Genomic DNA, 17066 nt, shown 5'->3' with positions numbered 1-17066 from the left:
CCTAAAATTGTTGTGTTGTGAAGTGATGTGAACCTTATTGCTTGTGTCCTAGCAATAGCTTTCCTCTTTCCCTGTTTTATATCACTAGCACAAAGAAACCCAGACCTCAAAGTGGTGTTCTTGTAGCAAACTGCGTAGACCTTAGGTAGCAGAGCATGGTTTACAGGAGTGAGGCATCTGAAGGATGTACCAGGAAATTATCTTGTGACACCTGCTTGGAATGCTAGCTGTATCTGGCCAATTTATCTTTTAAAATGTATCTTAATAAAGATCCCTTTTAATTGTACAGGCATGGAATCTTCTGACTTTACCCAGAAAAAAGTACATAAAACAAGCATCATAGTTCATTTTGAAACATATCTATTGGTGTTTAACTTTAAACACCTCTCATGGATAGAAAAGGTCTTTATAGCATCTCTACAGCATGCAGCACAGTAGGGGCCTGAAATCAGTTGGAGCCTGCAGGCAGTACTGGATTACAAAAAATAAATAATAATAATTGTATCTGTAATGTGATCTTCAGGGCCGAACAACTGATTCAAAAGAATACATCCTTTTTTCTTTCCTTTTTAATTATTTCTTCCTATTTCTTGCCCCATCTGTTGGTAAACATTAGTTTTACCTCTCCCATAAAGCTAAAATATGGAATATATTAGAAGCCTTCAAAAGAAAATATTTGGAAGATACTTCTTGCTCGTCCATTTTGCAACAGAAATGCTATCCCTAAAAATAACAAAACCAATGGATTTTTAACACTCAAATGGACTGGCCAGCAATGCATCCAAATCACTAAGCTGCCAGACACAGTTGTTCTTAGGATTTTTTTTTTTTTTTGTCTGTCCCAAGTGTTTCATGTTTATTATCCTGGGAAGTTTTATAACAGTCCCCTAAAGTGTAATATCATCAGGTGGGGGGCGGAGGGGAAGGAAGGGAAAGGAGACTGGTCCAATTTTTAACAGATGTTACTGAATTTTAAATTAGAGGGAACTTTATGAGTTGTGTGAGGTTTTCCTTGCTTGCTTGTTTTTTGTTTTTTAAAACAAATGTCTAAAATATAAGGACTAGGATGGCCTTGGTCTTTCTTCATAACTTTAAACTGCCGTGTGATTTCTTCATCTATAGTGAGGAACTCTCTTATATAAAGGAAGAGGACAACTGCCAAAGGGTGGTACTTTGCTTGGAAAGTTCCCACTAAAATATTACAGAAGATAACATGTGAATCTGATGAGGGAAGACTCAGTTTAACTTCTGTCCAGTTATATCAATGTCTCCGAACAAGACATAGTTATTCTACTCTGGAAATCATCCCTTAGACATACAGTAGGAACAGTGAAGCAACTATTGACACACTTTTTATTTTGCTTGTTCCTGAGACAAACAGTACATAAGTCAGGCTCTGTCCCCCTATTCTCACCCCTCTATGCCTTTTAGTACACAAAGGGTGCTTCTACACATTGCTGTATGGCAACATTGCTACGGCAGCATGATTTAGTACGTCCTTTTTGAAGTACTGAAGCATGGAGCAGTATGAGTGGTTACTGCACTGTGTATGCTGCTCATGGTTAGATTTTGCTGCCACAGCAGTGCGCTATAACAGAGGAGCGCACCACTACAATGATGTATCTGGCAATCATGTGTAGACCGACATAATCACTACATCGCCATAGCACAGCATATGGCCATGTAGCATATCGCTATGTCATTGTGGGGTGACGTGTAGGTGCGCCCAGAAAGGATGGAATCTGGTTACTCCTGCACAACGGAAAATTACAGTAGGTTACAGGAGCTCTCAGATGGCATAAAGTTGCTGGAGCCTGATATTATGTCAGCAACTCCATACCCTAGGACAGAGAAGAAGCTCTGCTCTGCCAATTCTCAGTTGGTGCATAGTCCTTTAAAAACTATAGCCAACTGATCAAAATTAGAAGATGGTTACCACTAGGACCAAGGAGTCTCCAATATAAGACACGTGCACATCGTACCTGACTGTACACTGGTGCCCAGTGATGATAAGTGAGTTTCAGCTCAGAAGAGAACCTAGTCACATATTTTCTAAACTGACTACAAATGCTTTTTTCATAATTGTTCTTAAGTGTAATTGCAGCTAAGATGTGTTGCCCTCATCCACTTGTGTAGGGATTGGCACTTCCTGCCTTCACTAATCACGCTATGGGCATTCTTTGGAATCAAACCCCATGTAAAAGCCTCTGGGTCTCACATTTTGTGATGCCATTATTTTTTTTCAAAAAATTCAAACTCAGGCCTGAAGCATAAAAAAGTAAAGGAAACCAGGGCGTTAGAATACCATACCAATAAAGCCACTCCAACAGTTAGCACTTATCAGTACTCTTTCTGGCAGGTTGAGCAGAGGCTAAGGACTGAAAGGATGTATAGGCTAACTGACAGAACAAGGAACAATGGTCTCAAGTTGCAGCAAGAGAAGTTTAGGTTGGATATTAGGAAAAACTTTCTCAGTAGGAGGGTGGTGAAGCACTGGAACAGGTAGCCTGGAGAGGTGGTGGAATCTCCATCCTTAGAGGTTTTGAATTCCTTGCTCAACAAAGCCATGTCTGGAACGATCTACTTAGGGATGGTCCTGCTTTGAGCAGGGCATTGGACCAGATGACCTACTGAAGTCCCTTGCAACTCAATTTTCTATGATTCACCTGTTCACTCCTAGAGATGGTAGAGGACCCTCAGGTGGTTTGAGTATAGATTCATGAACATCAGTGCTGCTGTGCCAGCTGACAGCACCTGGTAGTTGCAGGTCAGGTCTGAGGGATGGCCCTGTTGGGACTGTATTAAGACAAAATTGCTGTCGCTGCTAGTCCTGTATCCTATTTGTAGTAAAAAATACAGATTTCAGCTCCCATAATGCTCCATCCATTACCTATTGAAAACAATACATCAGCTTCAACATTTTAAAATAAAAAGAGGGGGAGGGGAGCACAGTTAAATTCATAGGAAATATACAATTGCCTTGAACACAAGCTCTTTATTCAAAATATACAGCATGTGTAAGAGTATGAAAGTACATCTGAACTAGGCTACACGAAGGAAGTCAGTATATTTTATTATATGTATCATGCTACAGCCATGCATGATGCCTTCCAGATTAAATGAAAAGGCAAGGCATTGAATGTCTCTTGTATCGTGTACAGTGTCCTTTGGGTGCTATTGATATCAAGAGAAGATGATGGTGCTTACCCCAGGTTACCTTAAGCTTTAGGTCACATAAATAATGTATGTTTATGCTGCAAAAAATGTTGACATGGGTTAGTCATAAGTGTTGCTGATCTTGATTGATTTATTTAAATATTTTTTAGTTTTGCAGTTGCCTGTTACAGAAAAAGTGGAGTAGTGCGCTGTGTCTGTAAAGAAAACTATGCAGGATCCAACTGCGAAAGGTAAGCAGCGCAGCAGTCTGACTCAATGCTCAAGCTTGCCAAAGTTTCAGGGGCCTTCAGGGAGTTTTCCCATACTGGGGAATATTCTTTGCTTGACACTCCCTGGGCTGGATTATGTTTGTGTGTCTACAGGACTTGAGCCTGTGCCCATTAAAACCAATACAAATTTGCTATTGATTTCAACAGGGGAAGGATAACAATCCACATTTTGTACATTTTATCCACTTTTTGCATTTTACTTCATAAAACCAGCCTTTTCAGAGGAAAATAATTTTGGAATGCTGAAAACAACTGATAGCTAAAGTGAAAAATTAGCTCCTGTATTGTATGCCTCTAACATTCCCTTCGCCCTCCTCAAAATGACAGCTTTCTGTTAATTACACTTGAACTGAGTACTTGCTCACACCATTAGCAAAATTATGTTGTTTAAATTCTGAATGATGTTTCGATAAAAATTGTTGAGCCAGCAATCCTTTTCAAGTTTTCCAGATGTCCACTAATAGTTTCTACTACTACTTATTAAGAGTTATAATGTCTGCAAATACAGCTTTATGGCATAATACACTTTACTGTTTTATCTTGCAAAGGACCAGTTTCTGACACCCTCACTAATGCTGTATGAAATTTCATTGAAATCAATGGGCCTGGTTCTAAGTTAAACCCCGTTACACTCCCACTGGCAAAAAATTAATGAGGGTGGTGGTATAAGTTAGATCTGCTATAACTGCTACCAAGCTGAGGTGTCAGGGCAGGATATGGATGCCTCAGCTGATTCCCCAATGTCCTGCCAGGCCTTTGTACCAGACAAAATCTCTGATGCATTAAAATCTCTGATGTATTATCTAAAATAAGAGATTTTGTGTAGAACTGAAGTGAGACTTGGCTGAGAGAGAGAAAAAAGGGATATGACAGATTCAGATTACAGTTGGTATTAAAAAAAGCCAAGAAAAAAAGAGCACAGGACTTCATCCCTTACCAAGTAAGAGTTACCATAGCTTCTAACTAAAATAATTTGCTTATAAATATAGGGCACTCAAAATGTCAGTGTGCTACCTTTGGACCTTTGAAATGGCCACAGTGACAATTTTACAAGTAAAGCTTCTACAGATGTAGAAAATGAAGATGAAGAAACTTGTTTCCAGTCATCAGGCTATATCCTGCTATTCTCTTGAAATGTCAGATATGCAAACATAGCAAAATATAGACAATTAAAAGGTCAGTGAGGTTTCTCATTAGTACTGAAATGTCACACTAGACTACCAGCAAATGAAGGACTGTGAAATAAAAAGCAGACGTATTTCTGTTTGTAGTGACAGAAATGAATAATGTCAGCTTGTTTGATCTGTTTTCTAATAGCTACTGACCAGCTTTTAATGGTTTATTTGTATCAGAAGAAATGATAGGGTTAGGCAGGGGTGCAAAAGGACAGCAGGAAGCAATCAGCTTACGTCACCAAGAACCTAAGATGACAAGTTGGTTAAGTGGTTAGTAATGTCAGGGAGCTTGTTTTTGTTTTTTCTTCTAGGTTACAAATTCCAGTCCAACTTGTATCAGAAGTGAGAAAAAGTTGTAACATCTGATAGCTATTTAGTGCCTACGTAAAATGAGGTTGTGTTCATTGCCTGTTTCCTAGAAGACAAGTGTCAGCATTACAGACATTCCCTTTGGGTACTTCCTAGCATTCCTCATCCATAGTCTTAGTTATCACTAGTTGACTGTGATTCAGTTGCATAAATACTGAATCTCTTTCTCTCCTAGGGGATCATTTATGTTAGTGAGAGGATACATTGCCTGGACAGAATTGATCTGTCTACTCTCCACCACTTGTGCTGACACAGAAGACTGATAAGGGGCAGGTCTGCTAAGCTGGCCTTTTCCCCTGAACATTAGATCAACCACACAAAACCATTTTTGAGCCTACATTCTCATGAGATCACAAGCAACCGTCGATTTAAATCTATGCCATGCTTGGGCCATACATGATTTCCAGTGGGAAACTCCACAAAACAGTTTCCCTACTTCTCCTATATGGCTCAAAGAAGAGGCAGGCAGTTATAAAACCTGGAGTGTGAAATGCACAATTACTGCTCTCTACCTATTTCCCTGCTCCCAGGAGGCTGCCCAACAAGAAGGCTGAGGTGGAGATATGATGTATTCTGCCGTTTCCCATCTGTACAACTTCATAGGAATATGACTGGCACATCAGGACAGTAAGCTATAGGATACAGGACACTGTAGGTGTTTCAGCATGTGTAATCTTCCACATACTCTCTTCATCTGCCATCTGCACAGGATGTTTTCTTACTCTGTGTGAAGGGCTGGTTCAGAACTACCTGAATTAGTATATAGTGGGTGTGTCTACAAATGCATTTGTTCCAGGAGCAGTAAATTCTCCTGGACAGGTGTCTACACATACAAAGACTTTAAGCAGATTTGCTGCTCATGTCAGCAATCTGCTCCCACTGCTGCCAGCCCAGCACAAACCCCCTTCAGCAGCCAGGTGGAGCTCTAGGCTCCCTCTGGGTGCTCCCCCTGGATGCTAGCTGGCAGGGAGCATGGGACAAGGATACAGCTGTCTCCTGGCAGGGACTGCGACATTGCTCCCTGCCCCCAGGACAGCTGCCTGCTGCCAGGGAAGGCTCCACCACTGAAGCCCAGGCAGGGACAATGCTCCCTTGCCCCAGCATCAGGGAACTCCTGGCCCTGGCTCCCCAGTTGGAAGCAGGGGACTAGGAAAAAGCTGTAGGGAAAGAGTAGGTCCCAGGCCCCTGTCCCAATCCGCTAGTGGGGCAACTAGCAGTGAACACCCAGTAGCCAGCATTGTAGTGCTGTGAAATCATGGAGGCTTTTCCTAGAAGCTGTGTACACAGCATTCTGATTCCCAAGTTGTAGTGCAGAGACATCCTTTTGTTCACTGTTTTCCGAAATAGGATTTTAAGACAGTAATAGGCAAAATCCAGTTTTTGTAATGTTCTAAGTGTTAAAAAAATACATCTTGGATTCCGAAGTGGACAGAGAGAAAAGATTCTATTTGCAATGCCAGCAAAGGGGAAGTCTACTTCTTACCATTGGTAATTACAGGAAATTAAAATGCCTGCAGGAAGAAACAAAGCTAATACAGTAATTTTACTATTTCCACAAAGAGACATGTTGAAAATTGCATGGAAAATAAAACATTCTTCAGCAACAAAGAGTCATTTACTGAGATGTAGCAGGAGTGGAGAAAGTATTTACAGCAAGACTCTATTTGTTGGCACATAAAGTAAGGAGATGGAGCAGTATGTTTCTGTTCAGATTCCCTTGCTCTTCCCATTCAGTGCCAACAAGTCAAAAGTGTCATGTCACATGCAAACCAAGCCTATCTGGTATACTAAAAGGTAAGGGAATATGATGAAGGAAAGTGTATGTGGCATATTTATTTTCAGCTCTAAATTCATGACAGTTATTCCAAATTATGAGATATGGCTAATAGAAGGAAGGAAGGCAACAACTATCTCCATGCCCACAAACACATCTGCTGGAATGAGAGTGCACTACCTTCCATGTTTCTGCCACATGGAAAGCTGCACTTGAATTGAATGGTATATTTCAGATGAGAAAAATCTAAGCACTTCTTCATTAAAAGGAATGCCATGTGATGCATAATGCTCAAGGGACTGGAGCAAGTATACAGTTTTGTATGCTGAAGCAAATAATTCAAATCTGTACCAAATTTAGCAGTGATTAGTAAATGCTGTTACTATCTGAATGCTGCTTGGCAGCCTACATGAAATGATCTAATTATCACAGGACACTTCTTACCAGATGGATGTTCATGTGAACGTTCCCAACTACAGATGATCAAAAAAATTAATAAAGAGGAGGGAGAATCATGACATTCCAAAAGGTTTCAACCAGTTGTACAGATGGTAAAAGAAATGGAGGAACTTTTTCAAATTTAAAACTTCAGGGGTTTTTTAATATTGACCTATAAAAAAAATTGGCAAACTTTGCTAGTTGGCATTGGCAGAGGATCTAACAAGCCTTTCAACATGACCACATACAGGCATTTCTATCAGTACATGTAAAATGTCTGCACCCTGGTTGAAACTGTGACACACCTTGGTTGTAACTGGGCACACTTAATTAAAAGAAAGTAATTCTGGTGCAGTTCACACCAGAGTTTAATGCACCCAGCCTCCACATTTACATATGCACCCAGGACCACAGTACGTTGAGCTGGGTCAGAACCGGGGGCTCATCCTGCCAGCCCAGGGCTGCTCTGACCTGGTTCAATGTGCTGCAGAGGGGTTCGCTATAGAGGGCATGTCTACACATGCATTAAGGCACTTTTTCTAATGCACATTAAATTTAGTACCACTAATGTAAGGTACTAAAGAAATGCACATTAGGTTGCCTTAATGTGCAGTAATGAAGTCTCATGGTTTTTAAATGATGTTTAATGCTCAGTAGCCTATTTTACTGTGTATTAGCATGATCGTGCTTTTTTTATGTGATGCTTTAATGCACAGTAAAATAGGCTACTGCACATTAAAGTGCACATGTAGACATGCCCAGAAGGAACATGAGTGACAAGTTGCCTTTAATCATGAAGCTTAATATGTTCTTTTTTCCAATCTAAACTCCTGCCTGTGTGCATAGAAGACTGCTCTCATCCCAGTGGAAATTGAGTAACCCCACTGAAGACAATGACACTATGCCAGGTTAAAAAATAGGAGATCTGCATATGCTTGCAGTTGATTTCAGATCTCTCCTTCAGAAGCATATAACTATGGATGTCAACTTTAATATTTATCTCAAGGTCACCAATGTTGTAGGCTATTTTTCTTACTGTCAGGAGACTCTGGCAGTGTGTGCACCTGGTCAGGTACACATGCACTTCCACAGCAAAGGCAATTAATTCAAGCAGCTAAGTACATGATTTCATTGTAGGAGCTAAAGAACTAAGCACCAATAAAGTAGTGATGAAGAATCTCAAGGAAATCAGAATTACTTTCTTCTTTCATGGAGAGCCATCAACAGAGAGATCAATAGCAAGGATTTTTAACCAAACCTCGCCACATTTCAGCATTTAGATATAACAGAACCTGGTTGTCTCATCACAGAAGTAGTCTAGGTCAAACCATTTTATATTGACTTTTTTTGTAAGAATTAAAGTGAAAATGACATCTAGACTTCCTCTACTTTTAATTTCACAACATGAAATCTGGGCTTCTTCCCCCTTCCCTATAAAACACATGATGTATCATGTCCAAAGTTGATAGTAACTAAAATAAACATTATTATTGCTAAGTGAAGGACCCTGTGCCAAGGTCATTCTGTAAAACACTTAAATACAACATCTAAGAAACAAACAGCTAAAGATACTGACACAAAAAAAGACTGAAATGATCCAGAACTAAAAGTGCTCAAGACGGAGAACGTATGTGTCAAAGCTACAAAGAATACAACTATAAATACCTAGCTAGATTGAAGTTAGATTACAAAACAACATCTGGTGCATTAAGGTTTTAATTTGATTTTTTTCACTAGCAGTTGCAGACTGTCACCAATTCCTGGTGGCTCAACAAGTTCAGAAAAATGGCACTGCTGAAGGGGATGTCATTATTAATCATTGTTGGACTTGGTTTTCTTTTTAGGTGTGCCCCAGGTTACTATGGCAATCCCTTGCTGATTGGAAGCACTTGTAGAAAATGTGACTGCAGTGGAAACTCAGATCCTAACCTGATCTTTGAGGATTGTGATGAGGTGACAGGCCAATGCCGCAACTGCCTGCGTAATACTACAGGGTTCAAGTGTGAACTATGTGCTCCGCGTTATTATGGAGATGCCAGAGTAGCTAAAAACTGTACAGGTATTGTGCCATGTTTAGTACCATGTGTATGTGGGCATGTGTGCACATGCATGTGTTTATGCATACATTTGTACTGATAAACAGTATAACTAATACACTATATATAATAGTATATATAACATATATATATGTTATATATATATATATAGCTAAAACATAGTACAGCAAAATTGTAATGCTTTACTTCTGTCCCCTTCTCCATTTCATCTTATAAAATGATGAACTCATTGATTCTGAAAAAATACTGGTACTATCCTTCAGTGCCATGTTATCATTAGGCTTCAGAATTAAACTACCAATGAGATGAATGAAGAATTTACCTGTCAGATCTTTGGTTCATGTTCTCTGTACATGTAGGAATGCAATTCTACATTTTCTCTACCCTGATCATATTCAAAGGTTTTTCTTTACAACGGTAAGATTGATGAATAATTGATCGATTGACCTATTACAGGATTTCTTTTAATAATTGGTTAGATTCTGCAAAATCTGTCAATGCTATATAGATCACATAGACACAGCAAATGACTGGTAATGTCATGGACTGGTATTTGAAATCTTTGTTATAACAGACACACACAAGAACAAATGCACATACAGATCTTTCTACAGAACCCAGGGATACTGTGAAAATATAAAACATCACATATCAGTAAATGACAGCTGATGTCTCACTAATCATTGGCATAGTACAGGGGTTGTCAATCAGGGGTACGCATACCCCCAGGGGTACTTGAGAAGGCCCTAGACACGTGGGTGGGCAGGGACAGAGCCCTACCACAGATGATCCCGCACTTGGCAGTCAGCTGCATGCCACTCCCCACACTGCCCCCACTCCGTGGCTGGGGGTACACTGCTCCATGTCCAGCCACTGAGACTACAATGAACCAAAAAGGTTGAAAATCCCTGGCATAGTAGAACTCTTCTTAAGTATAAAATGATGAAAGCCCTTGGTTCTAAATGCAGTTTGCCTATATTAGTCAAATTTACATACTACTTGAATTCAATACTGATTGAGACTGAGGTGAAGGTGAGCTCCTTAGAGCCTGTAGGAAAGTAGCCAACCACACTGAGCATCTATATATGCGATCCGGGGGGCACTTTAAGTAGAGAGGCTCTGAGAGCATGACATTCAAGGAGCTTTAGTTAAAGTGCCCTCACTGTCATTTTGAAGCGTGGGGACGCTGAATACACGATTCTGAGGCTGCAGGAGTCTGTTAATTATCATGATACATCAGATCTGCAGCAGATTTGATTAACTGAGTCTGCTCCAACGCATGCTAATTAGCATGTGTCGGAGCAGAGGTCCTTCACGTATATAGGTGCCCAATGATCCTAAACAATGTCTGCAATACCAGCCACCAAGATGGCAGTTGGGAAAAGGCTAGATCAGGGATTCTTTTTTAAAAATAAAAGAGTGACTCTTTTGCTGTAAAAAAATTAAAAAAGACCACAGTAAGTCAGAATGTTTTTATTACTATGGATTACTATTTGAAATCTTGTAAATCATACTTGCGCACCTAACAATACTAACATTGCATGGTACCCCATGGCACACTTGAAAGAATATCAAGGCACTCCAAGATATTGCAGCATCCGAGTTGAGAATCACTGCAGTAGATCATGCATTTATGAAGAAAGCTGGCATATGTAAATACACATGTTCTATTACAGGGGTAGGCAACCCCCAGCATGGGTACCAGAGCATGGCATGCAAAAGCATTTTGCTTAGCATGCACACCTTGGGGCAGATGGCAGGGAAGGGGCTAGGGCTGCACTGCCACAACAAGGATGGGCCCCTTGCAGCTCCCCCGCCATCCGCCTCTGGCATGCCAACATTTTACAAGTTGAGGTTGCAGGTCTCTTTAGCACTCAGCCCAAAACCATTGCCACCCCTGTTCTATTACTTTTATCCCTTCCTTTCTTCTCCCATGCCTTCCTCCTGTTTTTTATGCTCACTTGCTGTGCCTTATTTTACTTTAGATCATAACTCTTTCAGTCAGGGACTATGCTTTTGTATGTACTTGTACTGCACCATGGGCAGTGGGACCGCATCAAGTAGATGCCATTTATAATGGTAATGTCACCTTCTTTCACTATTGTGTAATCTTGTTAGTTCAAGAGTGGTTGTTATATTTCTATGCCTCATTTGTTTTACTTTCTAAGTTTCAGTTCTTCCTAAAACTAGGAAGAGGTTGGGCACTCAAATATTTTAAGAAAGGTACATCTTTCTTCCTCTAAACCTCAAGAAAATTGCAGATTCCATCTGAAAAATGTTGTACCAGTTTTTATCTAAATCTTTTAATTTATCCTCTAGGACCAAACTATCTTCTACAGTTTACTCAACCAACTCCCAGTTTGGGAATATTCATTTTGGAAGGTATTATGGAGTGGAATTGCTGCCCCTAGTGAAAAAGTAGTTAGGGATAAGCTTTGGGTCAGTCCAGCACTGCCCCCCTGTACCTGAAAATAGGGGTGCAGAAGCTAGGACAGTTTTCTCAGTAACTTGGCAGCCTGCTGGAGGGATCTGAATGCCATCCGTTGCAACTCATGAGAAGGGAAGGTATTCCTGGTAGGAACTATATCCAAGAAAGAAACTATTTGGAGAACTGCCTTGGGAAGGGGGTGAAGGTAGGCACACAATTGGACTGTAAGACAGCCCACCTAGGTGCTGCCCAATCAGGCTTTTAAAGAGATTTACAGGTCTAATTTTACCTTTACCTCTGCTAAAAATTATAATGTAGCTTCTTTCATTAATAGCAGCTGACGTTGCCTGAACAGAAACACTGTACAAACATTTAGACAAGTAATCCATAAAGGGTTTCTATGCCTCATAATGTCTACTAACATTAATCTGAAAATGACTGCTCCAAATCAAAACATCTATGTTAGATGCCTTGTACTTAGCAAGGTTAGCATAGTTTTTTATTTGTAACTTCATTAATGCTTTGGAGAGAAATATTCAACCTGAGGAATGCCTTATTGAAATGTAAAAATATGACTATGCATATCTGACTTGCAAAAAGCAGCACAAGGGGTACATAAAACAAAAATTTATAGAGAAGAAAAATATGAAAGAACTAGAATAATAAAAACTACAGCTAAAACAGAGGTCATCTAGTCCATGCCACAGCATGAGACAGGGTCATAAAAGAAGCAGAAAGGAAATTTGAATCTTGGTCTCTCATATCCAGATGAAAGCTTAGGCATTCATCTAGGATAGAGAATATGATAACAGAGCAGGGGTGTGAACCTGGATCTTTCACATCCCAGGCCAGTGCCCTAACCAGAGAATCACAGACACCCAGCAGATAAGAGCAAGAATGAAATGAAAGGAAATAACAATGTGCTCTTTCTGTGCAAGATACTGCCTAATGAAAAATGTCTTGTATTCCAAAGCTTGTCGAATTTTATTCAAACTATCTAGTTAGTCCAATAAAAGATATTCCCCATGCCTCCGTGCAACATAGTCATTTTCCGATACAATTTTTTAAAAACGAAAACATTTATACTCATTTATAAAAGTTTTGTGTGCTTTTCAACATACCCATTAGCATGTGTCCTTTGTTTTATAAGGCTTTACTCACACTTCCCCCATAAATTAATTCAGAAGCTTTCTGGAAGTACTGTTACTTACTGAGTGCATTATTGCACCTTTTCTAATGCACATTAAATTTAGCACCTCTGGGTGCCTATACATGACTGTGGAGGCTGCTCCAACACACTGGAATTCTAGAGCATTGGAGTGGACTTGATTGAGTCTGCTGGAGCATGGCAATTGCCATGCTCCAGCAGCCTCCTGCATCTTGTGTATCAGCATTCAACGAGCTTTAGTTCAAGTGCCCCCACTGCCATTTTTAAAAGTGGGGATGCTGATACATGAGACATAGTGGTGCTCTCAGATCCACTCTAATTAAAGAGCCACCCTTTCCCATCCTCAGATAATGAACAGTAGAGCATTTGCACACTTTTTTTTAGTGATGCTTAGTGCTCAGGAGACTATTTTACTGTGTATTAATGTAAACCCATGGGTTTTTACATGATGTTTTAATGTACAGAAAAATAGACTACAGAGCATTAAAGCACATGTGTAGATGCACCCATTAACACTGTAAAATGTAATGCTACTTTTAAAATGCAGCATTTATTAAACAACTGGATGAAACATAACCTGTCAGCCTTGCTTTTGAAATTAATTTGTTACAAGCATTTGCCACACATGTAAATTAGCAAGTTAAAAAGAAGACGTAATTTTGTTTCTACATATTGCTGTTGTATTACCTGGTAGCCCTGTTTTTTCTAAAATAATCTGGATCCTATCCCCATCGTTTATGGCTGAGACTAAAATAGGTCACATTCTAAACCCAATCTAGTATAAAACCAGAACAATTTCACTGCCATTAATTAATTTCTCTGGTACCAGTGAAACCAAAATGTAGTTCATTATGGCTGCTTGCAAACATTAAAAAAAAAACAACTCATGCTTTACTGGAAGAAGCAGCGTGTTACTTTGACTTGGCTCTGCAGCATCTCTATAGATCAGGCGCTTCAGCAGGGCTTTTTGGCACTTTTATCTAATAGCTGATTCTATCAGCTGATTCAATCAGACAACAGGCGAGCCTGCTCCAGCTAATGCACTGCCTCTTCCGGGCACTGGGCTCCATGTGGGAATGCACCAAGTTTAAAGTAAAGAGCCATTTTTTGTTGTTTTGGTTTGGTTTGGTTTGGTTGGGGCTGGGGTCATGTCTGCAAGCAGCCCAAGTTTACAATTAAGCATACATCACAAAAATTTCCCCTCAAAATTTTCTGGCTGCTTGTCATTTGATCTGTGGATAGACAAACACAAAATATAATTAAACAATGTTATTATTGGAACCTGATGATACTGTGAATCACAAAAGCCAAAATAATTCTGGGAAAATCACTTTTGTTCCTTTGGGTTTTGTTGTTGTTTGTTTGTTTGTTTGTTTGTTTTACCTGTTTATGTTTTAAGACTATATTTAAGTATCAAAATATTGTTTTAAATAACAGAAACATAAAGAAATACAGTTGTGTTTTCTAAAAAATCACTTATGCCTTTAGTAAAACCTTAGCTTCCTAAAGCTGCAATGATTTTTAAAACCTCATTTACTTTCACCGTAAGTGGGTTATGAACAGCCTGACATGCTAGACTGAATATTTTTTTTCCTCATCTGATCTTGGAACCTAAGCAGTCTTAGACCTGACTAGTACTTGGATAGGAGACTGACTTGGAAACCCAGGGTTCACACATATATACTAACTTTCTGACAGTTAAGCCAACTTAAGTTTTTTAGGTCGACTTAACTGTCAGAGCATACACATGTATGTGGAGCAGAGTCGATTTAAATGCAGCACAAGATACTACACCTCCGAGGTGTATCATCTTGAGTCCCATTAGTTAAGTTGACTTAGCTCATAAGATAGCTGCCACCATGTCAAGGAGCTGTATGTGTATATACTCTGAGGTGGCTTAACTTAAGTCACCTTAGTTAAAAATCACCTTTTAAGTTGACTTAGTACTTGTGCATGCACCCCGAAGTACCGTAGATACAAACTAAAGAGTTTTGGCCAAATACTTAGCAAATGCTAAGCTGTAAAAATTGAATGAGTGGGAAGACTTCTTTCAGCTCCATCATCACAACTGATCTGATGGATGGGAATGCAAGGGTGGGTGTTTGTTTTTTGATTTGCTAAGCTTGGCAACAGCACTACAGTCAGCTATTAATTCTTCTAAGGTTGGAAGGACAAATGAGGAGTCAGTCTGAAGCTGCAGAGTTGCCATCTGCCTGCATTTCTTGGGAAACCAGTTCTACTCAAAATAGGCATCTGTGGATATAGTACAGATCAATATATTCAATAGCCTTCATGGAGATAGCTGACAAATACTTAAAACTTTAAGTATGCTTCTTTCCATGGTCTGCCTCCCAAAATTCATTCTATACAATTATCTGTACGCGACTCAAATGAACATCCTGATAATATTAGTCTCTCTCAGATCTCTCCTTTACTCATCAATGAGAATCATCACATATTTGCATCTCAGTTTGGATTAAACCTGATAAATCTCAACAAACAAATGGAAAGTAGAAAGCAAAGAGATGAAATCCATGCTTGCTCTGTCCATTGGCAGGAGAGATTGTGTAGTCTAATATGTAAGGCATTTGACTGTGAGGAGACTGTGACTCTAATCCTGCCTTTGTGTCTGACCAGCTGGGTGACCTTGGACAAGTCATTTCACCTCTGTGGTTCTGTTTCCCCTCCTGCCCTTCTTCTTATTTAACTAGACTGTAAGCTTCTCAGAGCATGTACTACTTTTTACTATATAGGGCCTAGCACAATGGGGTCCAAATCTTAACTGATAGATTAACTGATACATATGATACTTTAAAGCAGTTAATGATCATTCTAAAATATCCTTCTTTTCCCACCAGAGTGCCATTGTGGAGGAGGACCATGTGACAGCCACACTGGAGAATGTCTAGCAGAAAGCCCTGAATCTCCTACAGGAATGGACTGCCCAACTATCGGTAAGCAAAACTGCTTATCACCCAAACTAAACCATTACCTAACCTTAACTTATATTTGCAGTGTACTATATGTTAAGAGTTTGATTCTACAAGGAGCAGAGCATCCTGACCCTGATGCAGCAAAGCACTTAAATTTTTTTTAAGTGCTACCCTGAAACGGTCCAGGAAAAACAATTATTCAGAGCCGTGCACAGAGATACCTGAGCTACTGCTGGGGTCAGGAGAGCTCTGTAAGTCACTCTATGGATTCAAAGCTGGCACAGATGCCTCTACATACCATTGCTTTGGGGCATGAAGTGAATGCAACTTGTTGAATTGTCTTCTCTGGGACTGCTTGTGTACTTGAACATGTGCTTGTTTGACTGAATAGCTGGAAGAAGCCTGGTTCTGTGTTCCAATGTGATAAACACTGCCCTGGAATGGTTGGAACCTGGGTTTCAGCCCTTTTCTTCCCATCAAAGGTATTCCTCCATGTTGTGTCTAATCCTCATTAATTAAAGCAGATAGACTAGGAGTAGGCAAAGTCCAGCCCACAGGCCAGACTGGACCCATGGCAGACTCCATTTCCCAGCAGCCCCCATGGCAGCAGCTCCTTCTGGCTCCTGCCAATGGACCAAGCCCCACTGCCTGGGCATCCCACCCCATCCGCGCTGCATGCACCGCCAGGGGTGGGACCCATGTGAGCAGGGCACACAGCTGGGCAACTGGAATGAGGCTGCTGCTGGGAGCAAGTTGGCTCAGTGGGGTCAGGAAGACCATGGGATCTTGAGACGGTCAGGGCCAAGGCAGAGCCATGATCTGGTGTGTGCACACCCCTGCAACAAGTGCAGGTTTCACGACCAGGGGCATGCAGGCAGCAGATCACAACTCTGTCCCAGCCCTGGCCCTGCACTGTCACCACCATAAGATCCTGGTCCCAGCCCCAGAGCAGCTCCCCAAGTAGCCATGCGACCTACCCATGCTGCTCCCAGATGGTCTCTATAGAGACCCTGGGAGTGTGGGGACATGACAGCACAGGGCTGGGGCTGGGGCTGGGGCTGGGGCTGGGGCTGGGGCTGGGGCTGGGGCTGGAGCTGGAGCTGGGGCAGAGCCCCAGCTCTGCATCCCTGTGCTGTCACAGCCCTGTGCTGTCACAGCCCTTTGCTGTCATGGCCCCATCACTCACGGGGTCCCCATGAAGACCATTTGGGAGCCATGCAGGTAAGGGCTGTTGGGAAATGGAATCTGGCTGCTGGCCAGATCTGCCATTTTGCCCAC

At 40.8% G+C, this 17066-nt stretch overlaps 1 protein-coding gene across 1 annotated transcript in view; it reads left to right on the top strand.

Moving 5' to 3' along the window:
• The window catches only part of LAMA4 (laminin subunit alpha 4), a 183786-nt gene that overhangs the window by 64236 nt on the left and 102484 nt on the right, over positions 1–17066 (top strand). Inside the window, exons 4-6 of the mRNA XM_090038231.1 lie at positions 3327–3407; positions 9047–9261; positions 15714–15809. Coding sequence (XP_089894357.1) covers positions 3327–3407; positions 9047–9261; positions 15714–15809 — 392 coding nt within the window. The remainder of the gene's footprint in view (positions 1–3326; positions 3408–9046; positions 9262–15713; positions 15810–17066) is intronic.

The sequence above is a fragment of the Crocodylus siamensis genome, chromosome 1, assembly GCF_052110815.1.
Source record: "Crocodylus siamensis isolate JL-2025a chromosome 1, ASM5211081v1, whole genome shotgun sequence".
Classification (NCBI taxonomy): Eukaryota; Metazoa; Chordata; order Crocodylia; family Crocodylidae; genus Crocodylus; species Crocodylus siamensis.
This window is presented reverse-complemented; position numbering and strand designations above follow the sequence as displayed.